Genomic DNA, 22,643 nt, shown 5'->3' with positions numbered 1-22,643 from the left:
ATCAATGCTACTAATTTATGGCTAACTGAAATTTGAGATAAGATGCCTTTTGTTGGCTAGCTATTCAAATTTGAACCTCAGTGGAATTGTGCCCACAATCTACGATTTGCGCCAATAAATCAAAATACATGCAAGGTTTTATCATGTTTTGTTAACGATGGCCATCAAAATAGGTGAAAATTTCCGCTAACCTAATTAAATTTGATTTAGCTACGTATTATTTAACTAACAGTGGAAAAATAAACATTTGTAATATTTGCATTACAAAGTTTAAAGTATCTAAGGTCGATTTTAATTTGAGGAAAGCTAAGTCTAATTCATGATGGCAATGACTTCGGGTTCAATAGGGTCTGCAGCTGGCGTAAGTTTTCTGTCAACATTTGGACTTCGTCATTGCGTCCAGCATTTCTGGCCTGCGTCAGATATCCTTGCACTTGTCTGATTTGTAGCAGAACTGGGTCTTCCCCCTCACTAGCACCTACTGCCCCTGATACCGAAGCAGCTGGAAGGAAGCCATTGGCACGCTTGGAAGGTCTGGTAGATCTGTCAGGACTGGAGCTAGGAGTGGACCTGGTCGGGGTTCCGGACCCCAAGTAGGCCGCTTCTAGTTTGTCTTGCTCTAACTTTCGAAGAACTGCAGTTTTTCTATTCTCCTTTTGCATCAAGTATTGCTCTTGAGTAGGCAAAGATTGCAACGCATATAAATTTTGTTGAAGAAAAAGTTGGGAATGTTTTCGGATGGCAATTGCCAGTTTGTACTCTTGCGGTGATGAAGAGCATCCGCTCACAATGCGCTTGCTAAGGCCCTCGATTACTTCGTAGCTTTTCAGAAGATTATGCCGCATTTCAGTCGCTTCTCCGAATGTGTAATCTGATTCACCCTTAAAACAGAACTGAACTAAATAAATCAGGAGACTACTGAAGCACATTCATTCAACTTAAGAAAATAATCTCTTTTCAAATTACGTTTTTTGTTCGAGGTTTTGAGGTTTTTTGTTCGAGGTTTGATGAGAAAACTGTCGAACGGGTATAAATTTAGTGAATTTGGCTTTATCGACCACAGTTGTCTTAGAAAAATGAACTAAAAACAAACAAGTGAAAAAAAACATTGAGAAAAGTTTTCCTTACTTTTTGCAGAATAATTTTTCGATTCAAAACATGATTATTCGGATGATTATTTATGGTACTTGATTTTGTGTGGAAAACAAAAACTAAAAACAACCCAAATACAAAGTTTTCAAATGGCAGAACAAAAATGCGAGAATCTACAATAACACAAATTTTGATAGCCGGAGTGTTGTTGAGGTTCAAGAAAAAGGCAAGATCAAAATGGCATGGCGAATTTGATTGTAGCAACGAATGAAAAATACGCATGATATGACAAACCTTGCTCAAACATGTGGCAGCATGAAGAAATTTTGGCCTCATCTCGTGGACTTCTTCCATTTTTCGATACAGCTGCTTGTATAAAATTTCAGTTCCACTGTTTGACAATCTTTTCGTAACCTCTTGGGTAACTCGCATTAATATAGAGACACAATATAGGCATATTTTGATCTGCGGTTCATCTTCAGTCGAGCACTGCTGTGACAAAACTTCAAAGCTGTTGTAAGCCGTAAATAAACGAAGAAAGTCTTCACCGTCTTTTGTAGATGACACAGTTTTCTGCAGAAAACCTGAAACAATTGAAGTCAATAAAAATTGCACCAAATTTCTTCAAAATATGTAAATTTTTAAAATTGATAGAACATACTTTTAATTAAGGCAGATGCAAATGTAAAAGATACAAGCCGTGAGCAACTTTGGCACATTATAGCCCCACATAAACGACAGTGATGTTTCCTTCGAAGTAGCACCATGCTAAAAGTTTTCCCACATGAGGGGCACAGAGGAACGTCTTCATCTCTAGCCCAACTGACAACTGATTTCTCATAATCTTTTCTACCGTCGATGTTATTGGGATTTTCTACTGCCAGTATTTTTTCAAGTCGCAATAACGTTTTATTGCTTTCAATTGCTTTCGGTCCGACGAAATTAGCTCTTATTTTCTTAAACGCATCGGTATGATTTCTTATGACTAATTTATTGTGAGAATCAGTATTTTGGTTCCAAAATTCGGAGTCATAGATTGCCAAAGAGTTCGTAAGATCTAACACTGGATTGATTGCGTTATGCTGCTCTCGATCTCGGGACTGTCTCGGGATTTTTAAATGTTTGCTATTGAAATGTGCCTCAAGATGACCAACTGAACTTAGCGTTTTCAAACACTCTGGGCAAATGAAACCTTCGAGAGAAGTAGATTCCATCTTAACTAATATCTATGCAAACTTGCAGGCCATAACCGCTTTCTCTTGAGTTTCATAAGAACTAAAATACAATTTGAGTTATAACAGGTCCGCCCGACACATGTTTTCAATTAAACTATTACAAAATAAAACAAGGATAGCCGGTTACTGTGCAAATAGCTCAGAATGTTCCGACCATAGTCTTAACAAAAATATGTGTTTTTTTCAATTAGTGTCATTTTTTGTGTTGAGCAATGAAAAATCTGAAAGAGAAAAGAAAAATTAGGCATCTTCGACAGCCATAGTTGAATAAGCAAATTGAAACAAAAGAAAAAGGCTGAAAAAGTTTGTAGAAAAAACCTAAAAAAACGTTAAAAAAATGGTGAATGTTTTAAAATTTCACAAAACTGTTGCTCACATTTGTACGTTTTTTTGAACGTTTGAAAAACTTGGATTCCCTAAGTGCGCTAAAAACCCCAAAAACTAACTTTGCTCCAGTAAAACTTAAATTGAGCGTAAATTACCTCATAAGCTTAAATTAAGCGTTAATTACCTTAAATTTAGGCTTAAATTAAGCTTAAATGATTTATAAGCTAAATATTAGACCAAAAATTAAAAATTTCTTACCAGGTTTTCTCGACACTAGAAAAATGTGGGAACTTTTTAATGTGGTTTGAATTACAACCAAAATGGCTTTAATGATATATATCACTCAACCCAGTCCGATGATTTGTTGTGTACCTGATTAAGCGTGGAAAAAAAATGAAAAAAACGAAAACACACCGAATAAAAAGTTCCTCCCGATTTTCAATGGTCGGAACAAAAATTACAAATTCTGCGGTAGAAAAAAAGACATGCATTCAACAAGGATAAAACCTGAAATAACAAACTATTTTCTATCCATGAATTCAAAGCCAAACACAGACTCTAAAACTAATTCAAACACAGTCGAAATATAGTCAACCACAAAGTCGAAGCAGAGTTCAAGAAGTAGAACTAAGCAAATCGACACACCAAGAACGCAATCAAACCACGGGACCTCTACCACTTCTCTCTAGATGAGTCTAACTATGATTTCTGCAACACAACTGGGGAAATTTAAAATTCCATACTAGGAGATGCACTGTTGAAACTTGTTCCGAAAGCGAAAATTCAAATCAAGCAGGACAAACTACCATAAAACCACGCAGTCACCGATGAAATATAACAAAAAAGAACAGCTGGGAAGTTTTAAGAAGAGAAATGACAATTTTAAAAATCGATTCCGAGTCAGAACCCAAAGATCAATCGAAAGTATAAAACGCCAACCAAAAAAAAACTGGAACTATAATAACAAGAAACTAAGTCAACTGAGATTATACTTGAGCATGGCAATTTTCGGATGGCAATTGCCAGTTTGTACTCTTGCGGCGATGAAGAGCATCCGCTCACAATGCGTTTGCTAAGGCCCTCGATTACTTCGTAGCTTTTCAGAAGATTATGCCGCATTTCAGTCGCTTCTCCGAATGTGTAATCTGATTCACCCTAAAAACAGATGTGAACTAAATAAATCAGGAGACTACTGAAGCACATTCAACCAACTTAAGAAAATGTTCTTTTCAAATTCGTGACGTTTTTTGGTCGAGGTTTGATGAGAAAACTGTCGAACGCGTATAAATTTAGTGAATTTGGCGTTATCGACAACAGGAAAAAAAACATTGAGAAACGTTTTCCGAGGCAGATGATGGCACAAGAAAATAATAGTTTGTTTTGCTGATGAGGCAAAGTTTGACAGACACAATGAACCCACAAACTCACATTCGACCAAATACTACATAGTGACGGAGCGTAGAAAAAGCACCTATTCACGACTGGCCGGCGTCAGTTACTTAAATTCTACCCGTTTTTCACTGTAAGGCTACCATCTTGTGTAAGTCTTTTCTGTAAGGCTTCCATCTTGTGTAAATCAGAAATAGCAGGATACCAAAGTGACGGGTTGTATAATAGGATACTCTTTACACAGGCCACGTAGATGTTGAACTTAGTTTTAACGGGGGCACTAAAAGATACATTACGCTTGACAAAAAATAGGCCGCGGTTACAATTAGCAAGTTTGTTGTTAATATGATTAGACCAAGAAAGATTCGTTGAAAAATAAACAACCAAATCTTTGATAGTTGAAACTTTATCAATTGGCAATACGCCTAGATACAAATTTACATTATTTTCAAAAATACTGAAATGCTTTGTTTTACTGGGGTGCAAATGTAGATGATTATCATTCATCCAATTACAAAGTTTTTTTACATCGAATTGAAGAAGATTTGCATATTTACATAATAGTTTACAGTCATCTGCAAACAGAAAACAACTAGAGTGAGCAAAACAATTGGGTTAACCATTAATTAAATCAAGAAAAGTAAGGGCCCTAAGACACTACCTTGGGGAACCCCACTATTAAAAGGCGCAGAGACAGACAAGCTCCTGTTAATCTTTACCTGTTGAGTGCGACAGCCAAGATACGAACTAACAATAGCTAAAAAAAATAACATCAAAACCAATACGTTGTAATTTAGATAGTATTGTTTTGTGACAAACTGTATCGAAAGCTTTTTGTACGTCGAAATAGCATGCATATCGTCATTCGCATCAAAACCTTTGTATGATTGATCAACATATTGCAAAAGTTGAATAGTTGTACCTCTACCAGATCTAAACCCAAAGTGTTTACTCGACAGAAAAGGGCAAACACGTTCAAAAAAGTGATTAAATAAAATTCGTTCAAGGATAATTGAAATGCGCGGGAGCATACTAATACCCCGATAATTTTTCACTTAGGCTAAGTAAAAGTTACCACTTTTAGGCCATCAGTCCAACGAATTTCGATCAGCTTTGGTTACATGCGAAGATAACCACATAGCTGGGTCTCGGATCCCCAGACTACATGAGTACCATTTAAAACACGGCTTGAATATCCTATTTTACTATGTTTTTAGTGACAATTATAAACTAAACCCATTGGAGATGGATTGACCCTTTCCTGTTTCTAGCCACTCATGCTCCAAAATACTAAACAATACTGGAGTTAAATCAATTGTTCAGGGCAATAGAGTGGCTAAAAAGTCAGTTATATATTCTCTAAGCATGTAATAGTCTCTGGGCACCACGCCTTCAATTCCACTCTCCCTCAGAGATAACACCCTTATCTCTTTAATCCTGCGGTACGGGAGGGTACTGATCAGCTCCGGATGTCCCACTGAACCTTTCTTTCGTATGTTCTTTTTCGAATAAGCGTCTTATTGTGACATGTTATCACGATAAGAGACTTCGTTGTTCTCTGTCGATTTTCAACTGTTTTCCGTATGCTCTCATTCGATTGTGTAAATTGGTCGCTCTTCTTATATTGTGAGAAGTGTTCCATCTCAATTCGAATTTTTAAAAATTGAAATTCTAATGGCACATACTCTCCGGGCAGTCCACTTCAATGCCCCTATTGAAAGCATAACTCCGGGTTATCTTCATGAGGCGATGCAGCTTTCTATAATCAACTTACAAATTGCATTAGAAAATGAAATTTTATCTACGTCACATCAACTCACCGTATGTCATAAAAGGAATCGTACTATATTGCACTGCTTCTTAATATTTTCACAAAATTTGTACTATGAGGTGTTTCTTAGATAAAATTTCTTTTCTGACTTTTTACGTCAATTCTCCATAAAGTTTTTTCTCCCTCTCGCTGATTTCAAAAAGGTTTGGGACGTGGCATGGCCACGCACCCGTTGAAATTAACTTAACGTCACTAACAAAGTATAATGATTCAATTATGCTGTCGCCCTCGATATTAAAATTAGGAAACTCTGTGGCTAGGAAAGGTAATGAGGTACTCACCCTCCTCGAGCGAGCGTACCCAAACCCTACCAGGTCGCCACAAAAGGAAAATGTGTCCTACACAGGTTAAAAACTTCAGTCAGGTTTAAATAGATAAATATACTCATCTAAGGCCTATATATATATATTTTTATATATATTTATATATATATATATATATATATATATATATATATATATATAATCGTCAACTAGAATTATTCATTGTAATTAAACAATTTGAACAACAATTGTAACAATTCCAAGTCTGGTTTGACCAAACTGCATCAAAATAAAAAATAAAAGTTGCATTAATCAATCTTGGTTGATTAATTTAAGTTTTCACGCACTACAACGACAAAGTTTTCTATCTCTTCATTCTTGAATCTTCATCTTCACCTTCAATCTTCACTCCATTGCTTCCGGTTCCTGCTCTCCAATCTCACTGTATTCCCCGACTTTTTGAAGCAAGTCCACAGAGTTACGGGCCGTGCCCCAACTTTCTTGCTCCAGCATTCTTTGTTTGCAGCAGGGCAAGATCCACGTTCACTTTCTGCTCTCGATTCCTGGAGAAGCTGTTATGCAGACACAGGCTCAACTTTCGCTCTAGGTCAGGTTGTAAGACCTCTTTCTTCTCTTGTTCTGGGGTACGAGACAGCCCAGCTACTCTTTTCACTGTTGTAGTCACAGCATTCCTATGTGTCAGGAAGGCTTTTTTATAGGCTTCCGGTGATATGTCTAGCTGGAAGGATTGATAGGCTTGCGTGTTTCGGGACATATGACTCTTCGTGGGTTCGTACACCCAAATTGTCATCACTCCACGGAACCAAGGCATCAATCCCTGTCTTGCCAATATTCTTTCTATCGGCTTCGGTATTCTCAGAACTTTACAAGTAGTTCTGAACTGATCCAGTCACTTACTCAGTTACGCTCACTCTGCTCAGTTGCTTTGGAGTTGGCACAGCCATCTCCTGTTTGGTCATTCCTGGTCGTTACTGCTTTTGCGTTCCAGGAAAATCTTCTCCCAATATCTCCTCTTTTTCATACATAGACCTCTCCTGGACTGCCCGAAAGATCTTTGTCAGTAGCTCATGGGATTTCTCAGACATTCTCGACAGTCTCACGCATCAATTAGTCTATGTTGCGTTTTGGCATCTATAACCACAAGGTGCGTTGGGTATTTACTATTGCAATATGGTGCCATACTAGATCCCACCAGAACCTTTGAGCCGACTGTCATACGATACCCCTCGTCTTCAGTTTCATTTCGTTTTCTAGAGCTTCTCGCCAGCTTACAATCTTCTGTTCCGTCTGCAATGCTCCGGAGAACATTTGAGTTATAACAGGTCCGCCCGACACATGTTTTCAATTAAACTATTACAAAATAAAACAAGGATAGCCGGTTACTGTACAAATAGCTCAGAATGTTCCGACCATAGTCTTAACAAAAATATGTGTTTTTTTCAATTAGTGTCATTTTTTGTGTTGAGCAATAAAAAATCTGAAAGAGAAAAGAGAAATTAGGCATCTTCGACAGCCATAGTTGAATAAGCAAATTGAAACAAAAGAAAAAGGCTGAAAAAGTTTGTGGAAAAAACCTAAAAAAACGTTAAAAAAATGGTGAATGTTTTAAACTTTCACAAAACTGTTGCTCACATTTGTACGTTTTTTTGAACGTTTGAAAAACGTGGATTCCCTAAGTGCGCTAAAAACCCCAAAAACTAACTTTGCTCCAGTAAAACTTAAATTGAGCGTAAATTACCTCATAAGCTTAAATTAAGCGTTAATTACCTTAAATTTAGGCTTAAATTAAGCTTAAATGATTTATAAGCTAAATATTAGACCAAAAATTAAAAATTTCTTACCAGGTTTTCTCGACACTAGAAAAATGTGGGAACTTTTTAATGTGGTTTGAATTACAACCAAAATGGCTTTAATGATATATATCACTCAACCCAGTCCGATGATTTGTTGTGTACCTGATTAAGCGTGGAAAAAAAATGAAAAAAACGAAAACACACCGAATAAAAAGTTCCTCCCGATTTTCAATGGTCGGAACAAAAATTACAAATTCTGCGGTAGAAAAAAAGACATGCATTCAACAAGGATAAAACCTGAAATAACAAACTATTTTCTATCCATGAATTCAAAGCCAAACACAGACTCTAAAACTAATTCAAACACAGTCGAAATATAGTCAACCACAAAGTCGAAGCAGAGTTCAAGAAGTAGAACTAAGCAAATCGACACACCAAGAACGCAATCAAACCACGGGACCTCTACCACTTCTCTCTAGATGAGTCTAACTATGATTTCTGCAACACAACTGGGGAAATTTAAAATTCCATACTAGGAGATGCACTGTTGAAACTTGTTCCGAAAGCGAAAATTCAAATCAAGCAGGACAAACTACCATAAAACCACGCAGTCACCGATGAAATATAACAAAAAAGAACAACTGGGAAGTTTTAAGAAGAGAAATGACAATTTTAAAAATCGATTCCGAGTCAGAACCCAAAGATCAATCGAAAGTATAAAACGCCAACCAAAAAAAAACTGGAACTATAATAACAAGAAACTAAGTCAACTGAGATTATACTTGAGCATGGCAATTTTCGGATGGCAATTGCCAGTTTGTACTCTTGCGGTGACAAAGAGCATCCGCTCACAATGCGTTTGCTAAGGCCCTCGATTACTTCGTAGCTTTTCAGAAGATTATGCCGCATTTCAGTCGCTTCTCCGAATGTGTAATCTGATTCACCCTAAAAACAGATGTGAACTAAAAAAATCAGGAGACTACTGAAGCACATTCAATCAACTTAAGAAATCGTTCTTTTCAAATTAGTGACGTTTTTTGGTCGAGGTTTGATGAGAAAACTGTCGAACGCGTATAAATTTAGTGAATTTGGCGTTATCGACAACAGTGAAAAAAAAATTGAGAAACGTTTTCCGAGGCAGATGATGGCACAAGAAAATCATAGTTTGTTTTGCTGATGAAGCAAAGTTTGACAGACACAATGAACCCACAAACTCACATTCGACCAAATACTACATAGTGACGGAGCGTAGAAAAAGCACCTATTCACGACTGGCCGGCGTCAGTTACCTAAATTCTACCCGTTTTTCACTGTAAGGCTACTATCTTGTGTAAGTATTTTCTGTAAGGCTTCCATCTTGTGTAAATCAGAAAAAGCAGGATACCAAATTGACGAGTTGTATAATAGGATACTCTTTACACAGGCCACGTAGATGTTGAACTTAGTTTTAACGGGGGCACTAAAAGGTACATTACGCTTGACAAAAAATAGGCTGCGGTTACAATTAGCAAGTTTGTTGTTAATATGATTAGACCAAGAAAGATTCTTTGAAAATAAACAACCAAATCTTTGATAGTTAAAACTGTATCAATTGGCAATACGCCTAGATACAAATTTACATTATTTTCAAAAATACTGAAATGCTTTGTTTTACTGGGGTGCAAATGTAGATGGTTATCATTCATCCAATTACAAATTTTTTTTACATCGAATTGAAGAAGATTTGCATATTTACATAATAGTTTACAGTCATCTGCAAACAGAAAACAACTAGAGTGAGCAAAACAAATGGGTAAATCATTAATTAAATCAAGAAAAGTAAGGGCCTTAAGACACTACCTTGGGGAACCCCACTATTAAAAGGCGCAGAGACAGACAAGCTCCTGTTAATCTTTACCTGTTGAGTGCGACAGCCAAGATACGAACTAACAATAGCTAAAAAAAATAACATCAAAACCAATACGTTGTAATTTAGATAATAATGTTTTGTGACAAACTGTATCGAAAGCTTTTTGTACGTCGAAATAAATAGCATGCATATCGTCATTTGCATCAAAAACTTTGTATAACTGATCAACATATTGCAAAAATTGAATAGTGGTACCACTACCAGATCTAAACCCAAATTGTTTACTCGACAGAAAAGGGCAAACACGTTCATAAATGTGATTAAATAAAATTCGTTCAAGGATAATTGAAATGCCCGGGAGCATACTAATACCCCGATAATTTTTCACTTAGGCTAAGTAAAAGTTACCACTTTTAGGCCATCAGTCCAACGAATTTCAATCAGCTTTGGTTACATGCGAAGATAACCACATAGCTGGGTCTCGGATCCCCAGACTACATGAGTACCATTAACAACACGGCTTGAATATCCTATTTTACTATGTTTTTAGTGACAATTATAAACTAAACCCATTGGAGATGGATTGACCCTTTCCTCTTTCTAGCCACTCATGCTCCAAAATACTAAACAATACTGGAGTTAATTCAATTGTTCAGGGCACTAGAGTGGCTAAAAAGTCAGTTATATATTCTCTAAGCATGTAATAGTCTCTGGGCACCACGCCTTCAATTCCACTCTCCCTCAGAGATAACACCCTTATCTCTTTAATCCTGCGGTACGGAAGGGTACTGATCAGCTCGGGATGTCCCACTGAACCTTTCTTTTGTATGTTCTCTTTCGAATAAGCGTCTTATCGTGACATGTTATCACGATACGAGACTTTATTGTTCTCTGTCGATTTTCAACTGTTTTCCGTCTTGTCTCATTCGATTGTGTAATTTGACCGCTCTTCTTATATTCTGAGAAATGTTCCATCTCAATTCGAATTTTTAAAAATTGAAATTCTAATGGCACATACTCTCCGGGCAGTCCACTTCAATGCCCCTAGTGAAAGCATAACTCCGGGTTATTTTCAAGAGGCGATCCAGTTTTCTATAATCAACTTTCAAATTGCATTAGAAAATGAAATTTTATCTACGTCACCTCAACTCACCGTATGTCATAAAGGGAATCGTACTATATTGCACTGCTTCTTAATATTTTCACAAAATTTGCACTATGAGGTGTTTCTTAGATAAAATTTTTTTTCTGACTTTTTACATCATTTCTCCATAAAGTTTTTTCTGCCTCTCGCTGATTTCAAAAAGGTTTGAAACGTGGCACGGCCACGCTTCCGTTGAAATTAACTTAACGTCACTAACAATGTATAATGATTCATTTATGCTGTCGCCCTCGATATTAAAATTAAGAAACTCTGTGGCTAGGAAAGGTAATGAGGTACTCACCCTCCTCGAGCGAGCGTACCCAAACCCTACCAGGTCGCCACAAAGTGAAAATGTGTCCTACACAGGTTAAAAACTTCAAATAATCGTCAACTAGAATTATTCATTGTAATTAAACAATTTGAACAACAATTGTAACAATTCCAAGTCTGGTTTGACCAAACTGCATCAAAACAAAAAGTTTGAAAGTTACATTAATCAATCTTGGTTGATTAATTTAAATTTTCACGCACTACAACGACAAAGTTTTCTATCTCTTCATTCTTGAATCTTCATCTTCACCTTCAATCTTCACTCCATCGCTTCCGGTTTCTGCTCTCCAATCTCACTGTATTCCACGACTTTTTGAAGCAAGTCCACAGAGTTACGGGCCGTGCCCCAACTTTCTTGCTCCAGCATTCTCTGTTTGCAGCAGGGCAAGATCCACGTTCACTTTCTGCTCTCGATTCCTGGAGAAGCTGTTATGCAGACACAGGCTCACCTTTCGCTCTAGGTCAGCTTGTAAGACCTCTTTCTTCTCTTGTTCTGGGGTACGAGACAGCCCAACTACTCTTTTCACCGCTGTAGTCACAGCAATCTTATGTGTCAGGAAGGCTCTTTTATAGGCTTCCGGTGATATGTCTAGCTGGAAGGATTGATAGGCTTGCGTGTTTTGGGACATATGACGCTTCGTGGGTTCGTACACCCAAACTGTCATCACTCCACGGAACCAAGGCATCAATCCCTGTCTTGCCAATATTCTTCCTATCGGTTTCGGTATTCTCAGAATTTTACAAGTAGTTCTGAACTGATCCAGTCACTTACTCAGTTACGCTCACTCTGCTCAGTTGCTTTGGAGTTGGCACAGCCATCTCCTGTTCGGTCATTCCTGGTCGTTACTGCTTTGGCGTTCCAGGAAATCTTCTCCCACTATCTCTTCTTTTTCATACATAGACCTCTCCTGGACTGCCCGAAAGATCTTTGTCAGTAGCTCATGGGATTTCTCAGACATTCTCGACAGCCTCACGCATCAATTAGTCTATGTTGCGTTCTGGCATCTATAACCACAAGTTGCGTTGGGTATTTACTATTGCAATATGGTGCCATACTAGATCCCACTAGAACCTTTGAGCCGACTGTCATACGATACCCCTCGTCTTCACTTTCATTTCGTTTTCTAGAGCTTCTCGCCAGCTTACAACATTCTGTTCCGTCTGCAATGCTCCGGAGAACATTTCCACACTCAAGAATGTGACCAGTTCATGGGCACGCTCCAGGCGTTCCAATGATTCAACCGAGCTGGTCATACTGCGGAACCCTAAGGAATTCTTCAGGTTCACCTCCGTCACTCCATGGCAGTCCGCAATCAACTCCATCTAATTCTTATCCGACATGCGCAGTCTTCCATACATTTTGGCTAGCTGGCGATGCTGTTCGTTCAACGTTTTCAAGCAATGACCGTTCCCACATACATGCCCTTCCATTCCACACCTGGAAACTAGGCAGGTACCCTTTTTCATCCAATCGCTACAAGAATTCCCCTCGGACGGTTCCATGGGTTGCTTGTCCTCTTGTCTCGTTATTTTCAAAGCCAATAAATGATGTATCATGGCTAAGTTGTGCAGGCTCTCATCATCGTTTCGCTCTAGCTCAATCTCAGCGGTAAGGTCCCATATCAGGCCTGCGTTCGGATTTGGGCACCATGAAGGCTTCATGAGTTCCCACATCGTCAATAAGCTGGTTCCAGGAAATCTTCTCCCACTATCTGGGTTCATGCTTCCCGATAAAGTTATTGTTTCCGTTGGTTTAAGTTCTTCGGATGGCACGCAAATTGATTCAAAGTCGAAAATAGCGACATTTTTGAATAAGGTTTGTTCTTGGTGTACTCAATTTTGAACCCATCCAGTTTTTCAAACAACGTCTCTTGTAGAGTATAAACACTTTTGGGGTAAATGTTTTTGATTCTTTCCTTGCAACAGAGAAGATGGCGGTTGAAGTGGTCTGCTTTGTGGAAAAAAGTATCGCTAGTTGGGCATCGGAAGCATTTAAAGAAGCTGTCGATTTTATTGACGTAAATAATGTGATTGTTGTATCGTAGAAGTTTCACTGTATTCTCGTATTTGCCGATACTTCTCCGAGCTAATTCTCTCACAAAATTGCCGTATTCAATGTCGATATCGTAGGTAAAGATGTTTTTCTCCACTACATCTTCAGCTATTGGTAGATTACCCACCGAAACTTCACGAAATTGTTTCAGATCACAACACGGTTTTTCAAGAAAAGCATTAAAAATCACGGAGTTGGATGTTTTAAGATAAGGTGTTCCATGTAAAGGAACTGCAAGTGCTCGAAACAAACACAAATTGTCATTGCATGGTTGTTGCGTGTGCCCATCCGAAATCAAACAATTAACATGGTTATTCCTCAGAAGTGGTTCTGGAATCACAGAATCTGGACATCCCATAGATAAATTTTTCACTAGGGCGGCAAAAATGGTATCTTGCTTATTCACCTTGTTCTGTATAGTCGTCAAGTCTGTTTTAGTACAAAGCAGTATAGATTTATCAAAGAGTGTGTTATTTTCATGAGCGTAGAAGTAACGATATTCGCCCGTTTCTATATAACGTAACACAAATCCCAAGGCAATGTTGATTGATGCTGCACAATCAAGTTTTTCAAGGACTTGATCCAGTTTTTCATTAACTAGATTTTCCATCTTGGTATCTGTCAAGAAGTGTTGACAGGCATACAACTCATTTCGTAGCTGATCACTATCCTCCCCGTTTTCCAAGTTTTTATTCAAATCAGATACAAAATCACTCGTTTTCCTCGCTTTCAACCCGTGATCTTTCTTGCGATGTTTTTGAAGTGAATAATAGTTTGGAAACTCTTTCTCACACGATACACACTTTGTTGACTTTGGGGTTGATTTTACGTGCTTCTTGCTCGTATGGAAATTCATTTCTTGCTGGTTGTATGTACAATAACTACATTCCGGACAAGAAATGACTCCTCGCACACAACTCTTGCGATGTCGAGCCGCATTGGCTCTTCTGTAATCTTTGCCACAATCCTCGCTTTTCACTTTCTCATTCCTGTTGAGAGCTGGCATCTAAAAAAAGTGGGAGATTTAGCCTGTACCAAAAATAAATAAAAGTAAATGATACATACAAAATTGGGAAAAGTAAAAAATCCCAAAAAATTATTAGAATATTTATACTTACTTTGAATTGCTCAAAGTTATTGAAAATAACTTCAAGTAGTTATACAAAGTATAGAGCGAATGCTATTAACGTATAAAAATCAGAATGAAATTAGTTTTAATTAATGTTGCTTGGGGAAAATCAACCATTCAGAAATGAGTATTCTTTTAGTATCACGGTTTGTTCGATTTCATCCAATCAAAATCCAGCATTTTCTAAAAAAAACTGTTTATCATTTAAAAAAAACAATAATCATTAATTGAAAAATTTCTATCAGAAAACATTTGACATTCTTCGAGTAACTTTACAAGAAGAAAAAATTCCAATTGATTTTCTTATTGATGAAATAGATGTTGACTATTACTTTTTCATAATTTTTTGGACGTTTATGTTGTCCAAAATAGAGTTCACCGACTAAATAAAGGCCTACTTAGAGAAACTTACTCAATCAAAGAGTTTACTTTTGATCCACATCTTGCGTATCAAAGCTTCAAACTTACGGCTGAGTTACATCTCACAAGGAAAGAAATTTTATTTACTTTAGAAAATTTGAAGTAAATTGAAAAATCGTACGAGAATAAATCAAAGACCTTTTTTATCCCCTACCCGATACCCCAATTCGTAAAAACTCCCCAACAAAGTTCTTTGTTCCTTCATTTCTTTAAGGATTTTCAAAGATTCGGTTTGGAATCAGATTTCCAGATATTCGCTTTGAAAAATTCATCAACTTTGAGTTATCCTTTCAAATCTACATCAACATCAAAGAACTTGACTATCTACTCAAAAACCAGCACTTTCTCTCTGATTACGAACCAAAAACTCAATTACCTTGATGAAAAAATTTGCAGAGATGTTAATTTCATTAATTTGTTTTCTTTTGTTAGTTATATCAGCAACATTTCTTATTTTTACAGTAAACAATTTTTGGTCATTTACTTTTGCGATTGTTTTTGTGTGTATTTTACTTATTTGGAAGATTTAAGTCCTTAAAAGGTAAACAACTTTTGTCTGATTGGATACGACAACTAGAACAAAAATGAACAGTTTTGTGATTGAAAACGAAAATGTGTAAAAATGGAGCTTTGTTTCCGATTGGACTCGAGTTTTCTATAAGAAATCCATAAAATGAAACTGAAATGTGATTGGACACAGCTACAATCCAAATAAGGAAAACCCATTCTGATATATTGAACCTACACATTCCAGTTGAAGATACCCCTCACTCCTAACTAAAAATCATTTTATTTTCAACTAAACCACCGTCCACTACCTCCTCTCTCAGCTCTAAACATCCTAATTTCAACTTATTTTTTGTAAGGTTCCCCCTCCTCTCAGTTCTTTCTTGTTTTAGCTCTTTTAGTCATCTTATTGCTCAAAATGATCTTCTCAGTGCAAAACAGCAACCTTATGTACTCTGTAGAATTTTCACCTGATCTAGTAAAAACCCAAGTGCGAGAAACAGTCTCTGGAGTTTTTCTGGCTCGAATGGACATCCCAATCCAAGTCTAGCCCATGGTGGAAGTGATGTGAAGGGATTTCAGCGAGCATCATATGATGCAAGTTCCCATCACAGAAAACCAACTTGGAACCATGCAAATGATGGAGGAAGTGTCTGAGCATATGGGAATGAACTACCCCGAGATTCCTGACTCAAGATTTGTGGCTCAACCAGTCGACGACTTCGTCTTTCTTTGGGAGGAAGCAGGATCAGCCGAAAACCCCATCACAATAGATGAAGATGAGGGTTTCTCAGAAACAATGACGCCTCAAAACACTCCTCCACAACAACCACCAGCAATGGAACCTCGTCCAGCTCTGCGTTCTAAAGAGAATCTGCAGAACTCTTCTGCTGCTCGACAGCTGTTTGAATAATTATTTTTGTAAAAAATTGTTGTTTGGTACTGACTTCGTTTTCTGTAATTAATTAATTTATTCAATTTCATTTTAATTGTGAGAATAGATGAGAGATTCAGGGTAAACCATTGAAAAACAATTAGAACTTAATTTAGTGCTCCGAACTCGCACATATGTTAAAAAACTCGAATAAGTTTTGCACACATATTCGAAAAAACATTAGAAAAATTGTACACAAGTAAAAAGTTACCTTATGGTTTTTGCATCTTGTACACATTTTTAGCACTTTGTAGAAAAAATTGAAACAATTTTTGCATTTTATCGAAAAAAGTAAAACACTTTTCGCATTTTGTCGAAAAAAGATAAACACTTTTCGCATTTCTAGGAAAAAAGTGAAACACTTTTCGCATCTTGTTAAAAAAAGTGAAACACTTTTCGCATCTTGTCAAAAAAATCGAAACACCATTTTCGCATTTTGTCAAAAAAAATGAAACACATTTTGCAACTTGTTAAAAAAATTGAAACGTTTTTCGCAACTTGTTAAAAAACTGAAACACTTTTGGCAACTTGATATAAAAGTTGAAACATTTTTTGCATTTTCTTGAAAGTCAAGGAAAATATTACATCTTTCTTACATGTTTGAAAAGATTTTTGCAAATTTTTTGGCAACGGTGAGTTTTTTTCTCTTACAAAGTGTTTGTTAATTTCGTAAACAGATGAGAGAAAATAGATGGATTATCAAAACTTTTTTACTGAAAAATTGACATGATCACTATTCACAAATCCATAACAATCAATAAAACAGTCAATTATTTTCAACAAATCATGTTCATTTTTTGAATTTTGTACGTTTCTAGAAAAGCTGAACCAAAAGTTTGTGTGGAAGCTAGTTTCTGGTTAGAAAACAAATAGTGACGTTTGACGTTTTTGCGTAACAGTCTTTTCTTTGCAACACTTGGCATTTTTTTTGCTCTCTTCCATTTCAAATTGTGATGAGAAGCGCGGTCAAAATGACTGAAAACTTCACCAGTTGTTGAAATAACATTCGAATAAAATCTGTATTTATACAGAGTGTAAAGACAATCGATAATTTGGTATGTGATATGAAAATTACCCAATCGTTGTAAAATTTGATGGAAAGATGAACCAATCAGAATATGTGGATTTTACAATTTTCCAAAGAACAGCAAGAATTATGGGCAGAGACACAAAAATTATTGTTTACAATATATATTTTTCGTAAAAATCACTGGAAACGGAAATAAATAGCGATTTTTAAGAATAATCTGAATAAAAGCTGGGAAGAGCTTGACACATAGCTGCAGCCATCTGGAACAATGATTTTTGCCGAGAATTGTGGATTTATATAGGAACACTAACACCCACACAATTCCGTTTTTGGAAATTTGACTCAAAAATTCCAATTATAGTTCTATTTCTTTTGATGGTTAATTGAATGACTCATATTGCTTACTTCCATTTTCATCTAATCTCAAAATCATTTCTCTCAATTCTCTTCATCTGATCAATCTGTTCTCCTTTGGAAAAATGTACTCAAGAAAAGACACTATTCCCAATTATATTGAATTCTCAAAAAATCAAACAAGAATTTAGAGATTTATTTGGTCCCAAAAATCTTACAAGGGGAAAATTTATTTTGAACCCTGCTTTCAACTATTCAAGAAAAATGAACTGGGACAACTCGGAAAAAGAGAGCAAGTCTACTTTGGTGAAAAAGAAGGAGAAGCAATCTCGGCAATTAGAAATACTGTTATTCACGATGCTGAAAACGTTGGACTCGTTCCCATATTGGAACTCACTTCTGACAAGAAGTCAACAATGGATCAGGAGCTTGCCAACTGCAACAAAGTGTATGACATAGCAACTTACAATAGAAGACAAGTTTGTGTTGTGTCACGATCAAGAAGTACAATGTTATCAAACCTCCCTACATTCAGATTCGACTGTTCACCGCAAAAGAGAATGAAGCAATGAAACAAGTTGCCTATGTCAACTATACTTGAACAAATTCAAATGCTGTCCCAAATTTTGGGAGACCTAATGTTTGTTGTGAACTGTAATGTACAATAAATTGTGTTATTCATGTTTTTTGTCATGTAATTTAAATATTTATTCTCAAAATCATTTTTCTTTTAGTACTCGAGTTGAGCAGTATGAGCTGGAATATTGGTTTTTCAAGAAATATTGGTTTTTCAACCAAACTTGCAGAGTTTGGATGTAGACTCACAAATATCTCAATTTGAGTGGACTCTGCATAAAAGTTGAAGAAAAATTCACATAGGATACAGATCCGATACCAAAAAATAGAACTTATACAATTTAGTAGAAATGGAAATCAATGGAAAAACAATCAGTCCTTACAACTACAAGGAGAAGATTATGATAAGTTACTCGATATGCTACCTTCTATACTAGGTAATGTAAAAACATACAAAAAATTTTGCATCATTATTGACGAATGCACTGTAGAAAATGAACGCACATAAATTGAATGAAATTCTAAGAATTTTTGAGATTATAAAGCAAAAATTTCCGTCAAATACAAAAAGAAAAAACTTATTTCTTTGTACCTGTATTGTTTTGGACCCGGACAAAATTTGAAAGAAATGGACCAAAACTTTCCTTTTGGAGGTCTAATTGGATACGGAAATTCCTAAATGGATTTTTTTTTTGCAAACTCCAAAATCTGCAATTCTACATGCAATTCTACATGACTCTGCTGGATCTGTGAAATCTTCTACGAAAAAAAGACCTGGGTATTGTTATGTTGCACCTAGTCTCCCCAGTTCATGCTTTCTTTGTCACGTGACTGGATTAATTTCTGTTTATATGTTCAAAGATTTGCTTCATCAGTATATGTCTTGTTTGATTGTTTTGTTAGTCATTTTAACCAAAAAACTCCAAAGAAAACAGTTAACAGAATGAGTCTGGTTGTTTTGGATATTGAATGCATTAAAAACAATATTGTGAAAGAGTTAGGAGATTATAAGGATGGACAAACTGGAAGATATTCCTTTCTTCCTCCCAAAAAAATCAAACCAACATGCCAATCTTCTTGATGCACAAAGCATCTTCATGGAATCAATTGGAGCAGTTGTTACGAAAAATATACTAACATTGAGAAAACATTGAAAAATCTAGAAGCCACAGAAACAGAATTTTTTTGCAAAAAGTTATGAAAAATGTAAGATTCTGTCAGAATTTTTGGAAACAAAGATTATTGATTTATATGACTACGCTCGCCCTAACGTTCAGCTTTTGATATTCAAAGATGAAGAATATGATTGGAGGTGTAGCAACTACCCACTTTATCAAGCAAAAACTCTGCACTGCGCCAAAATAAAAGCATTTGCATACGGAACATGGACTCGATGTTTTTAAAAAAATTTTAAATTATTATAATCCTAATGTACTACCATTTTCAAACTTTAATTAAATGTCATTGTCAACTTTTTATTTTTAGAGTTAAGATGGTAGATCAATGTGACAAGTCCTTGATTTTTAGGAATTTTGTTTTTGATGAAGAAAATCTTGAACGAAAATCATGGAAATTGTTTGGACGTACGTGTAATAGATATCTTTCAGTTTTTTTGTACCAATTTTTGTTATAGTTTTGTTGCTAGTATGTGCAATTGTTCGATTTAGGTTATCCACAACATGTGAAGAAACAACACATCTTCATTGGGTAGCTATCTTATCAATTACAGTCGGTTATATTCTACCTTCTCCAAAGCTATGAATAAAATAATATCTACTAAAGAACGAATTTTTTCCCCTAGTTGGACCTAGTGGATCTGGAAAATCTCATCGTATTTTTGATTGGTTGAAAATTGGTACTTTTCAACCAGCATTCGACAAAATTTTTTAAAATCAACATTATCAACCTCTTTATAGTCAAATGCAAAAAAAATTTTTTTAAATTTCTCCAAGAAGTAGATTTTGACCTGATTAAAAATCTTTCCAACAACGGAGCTAAGTCTTTGCTTATATTTGATGATTCTTGTGAAGAAATTTTGAACCCCGAACAATTTGTAAAAATTGTCACTGCTGGGAGAGACAGGGACTGAACACAATATACATCAAACTCAATTTATTTCATCAAAGCAAACTAGGAAAAGATGTAGAGGTCAAACAATGAAAACAAAATATGCCAACGACACTTTACAAGCTTTCAGAAAAATGTTTTCTCGAAAAAAACACACTCCTGAAAAATTTTGGTTTGATAAGGAACAGAATATGGGGAAATTTTAAAATAATTTGCAAGGAGAAATACATTGAAGTTTACTCAACAATGAGTGAAACAAAAGCTGCATTTGCAGAGAGAGCAATATGATATATTGCTCCCTTTAAAACATACAATATATCGTCACATTGAAGATCATGGTAGAAAATTTTTCTCCAAACTGCAGCAATTTGTTTCTACATTGAACTGTCGCCAAAATTGATCTATTGGAAAACCTCCCATAGATGTCAGAAACAGTGATTTTCCATCAATTTGTATAACAATTTGTTCAAGAAAGATACTAAACCAAAATTCAAAATTAGTGATCGAGTTAGAATTTCAAAAATTGATATTCCGTTTCGAAAAGGATACAAGCCACTGTTTACAGATGAAAATTTTTGAAATTTCGGCAATATCTACAAAAACCTCTTCTACACATCATCAAAGATATCGAAAAAGAAAAAATTCTTGGAAAATTTTATGAAAAAGAGCTGAGAAAAAGTTCAAATTAAAGGTAAGTCAATTTTTAAATTGAATTTCTATCGATCAGTTTCATGACGTCTTTTACTATTGAGCTAGTTTCTAATGCTTCTTTTAATTGTTATCCGAATAATAGTCCTAGTTCCTTTAAAAATTTTCTACCGGAACAAATACATCTAAAAGGACGAGAAAAAAAGAAAGATTCAACCAATGCATATTGAACCTGGATTGTATCCAAGCGTTGTTGATATAATTGCAGCCATGAATGACAAAGTTCAAAAACGTATAGGTGCACAAAAATATGAGTATAACGAAATTTATGTATCAGTAGATAAGAAGACACAAAAAACTGCCATTCATTTACCTGAGGATCAATCAGTGTTTATAATTCAGAGTGCCGATTTGAGTCAAATTTTTGGTTGTGATATAGAACCAAATCAGACAGGGGTTACAATGAAAGGAAAAGGACCACATTATCCTCAGTATTCTTACATCACTATAAGAATACATTCACTATTTATAGTGATTTATAGTGATTTTATAGAATATAATATAGTAGGCGATACAAAAACTCCTTTACTGCGTTGTATTCCTTTCATTTCCACAGTTAACAATGGAGACAATATCTACAGGACAGTACATGAATTATCAATAATTTACAAATCTACAATTTAAAACATTATTAAAACTCTTTCCAGAGCATAAAAATAGAACTACAGGCGAAAAAAATCTTTTTGTGTCCGTAGGAATTACACGAGTTGTTCTCTTGTTTCACAAGAATTCGGATAATAATTTTTGATTTATAATTTTTCACGAAATGGTTGCTCAAATTTCAGCTTATTTTCCGAATTTTTGCAGACATGCAAGGCAGCGTTGAAGAGGTTTTGGTACTCTTGCACAAACTCTTGGGAGAACTGCAGTTCCCTTTGTTAAAAAATGTATAGTCCCAGCTGCAAAAAGAATCGGAGCAAATTTATTTGAAATTGCTGCTCCAGAGATTGGAAAAAGACGACAAAAACTCAAAACACTTGCAAATGATGTTGGAACAATAACCGTTCGAAAACAGTTGGGAGTCGGAAAAAATAAATCCAACCAGAGAGCAAAAAGAGCCATTTCTCAAAAAAGTAGTTAAAAAATTAGTCGCTCTCGCAAAGACATTTTTGAAAAGATAAAATGAATGTAAATCAAAGTAGTCATTTTCGGTACGGAGCTTTTACAAATTCTTCTTAGGAGATTTTTGATAAAGTCCCAGTTTTGGATAAAATAAATTCATCATACACACAAAAAGTATTTCCCAGTACTTCTCTAGATGAAAGCAGTATTGAGTTTGAATTTGACAAGGACCGTATTCTTTATTTGGATATGCGTGATACCCACCTCAGTTTAAAGCTTCAATTACTCAAAGGAAGATTGTTTGATGCTTTCAAAAAAGAAAGAGCAGAACATGAAGGAAAATTGGAGGAAGATTCAGATGAGGAACCACAAACTTACTCAACTTATGTAAATGTTAGTCTAAAAATTGTTGATTGTTCACTGTTTACAAGAAGAATTTTAGTAGCTGAGCCTAATAATCATTATTTGCAATGAAATCTGGAAAGGGAACCTGCTCATTGCAATTACATGGAAACTATAGCAAGAACCT

General features: G+C 35.7%; 1 protein-coding gene across 1 annotated transcript; it reads right to left on the bottom strand.

Annotated features, from left to right (window-relative positions):
• Nucleotides 1-186: 186 nt before the first annotated feature.
• Nucleotides 187-2,364, bottom strand: LOC134852000 (rabenosyn-5-like). The gene is made up of 3 exons (XM_063868277.1): nt 1,754-2,364; nt 1,387-1,676; nt 187-881 (listed from the first exon to the last, which is right to left on the bottom strand). The coding sequence occupies exons 1-3, from the start codon at nt 2,304-2,306 to the stop codon at nt 318-320; spliced, it is 1,407 nt and encodes a 468-aa protein (XP_063724347.1). The 5' UTR covers nt 2,307-2,364; the 3' UTR covers nt 187-317.
• Nucleotides 2,365-22,643: the final 20,279 nt, after the last annotated feature.

This window comes from Symsagittifera roscoffensis, chromosome 1 (assembly GCF_963678635.1).
Source record: "Symsagittifera roscoffensis chromosome 1, txSymRosc1.1, whole genome shotgun sequence".
Taxonomy (NCBI): domain Eukaryota; kingdom Metazoa; phylum Xenacoelomorpha; order Acoela; family Convolutidae; genus Symsagittifera; species Symsagittifera roscoffensis.
Note: the sequence above shows the minus strand (reverse complement) of the source record. Positions and strands in the feature narration are given on the sequence as shown.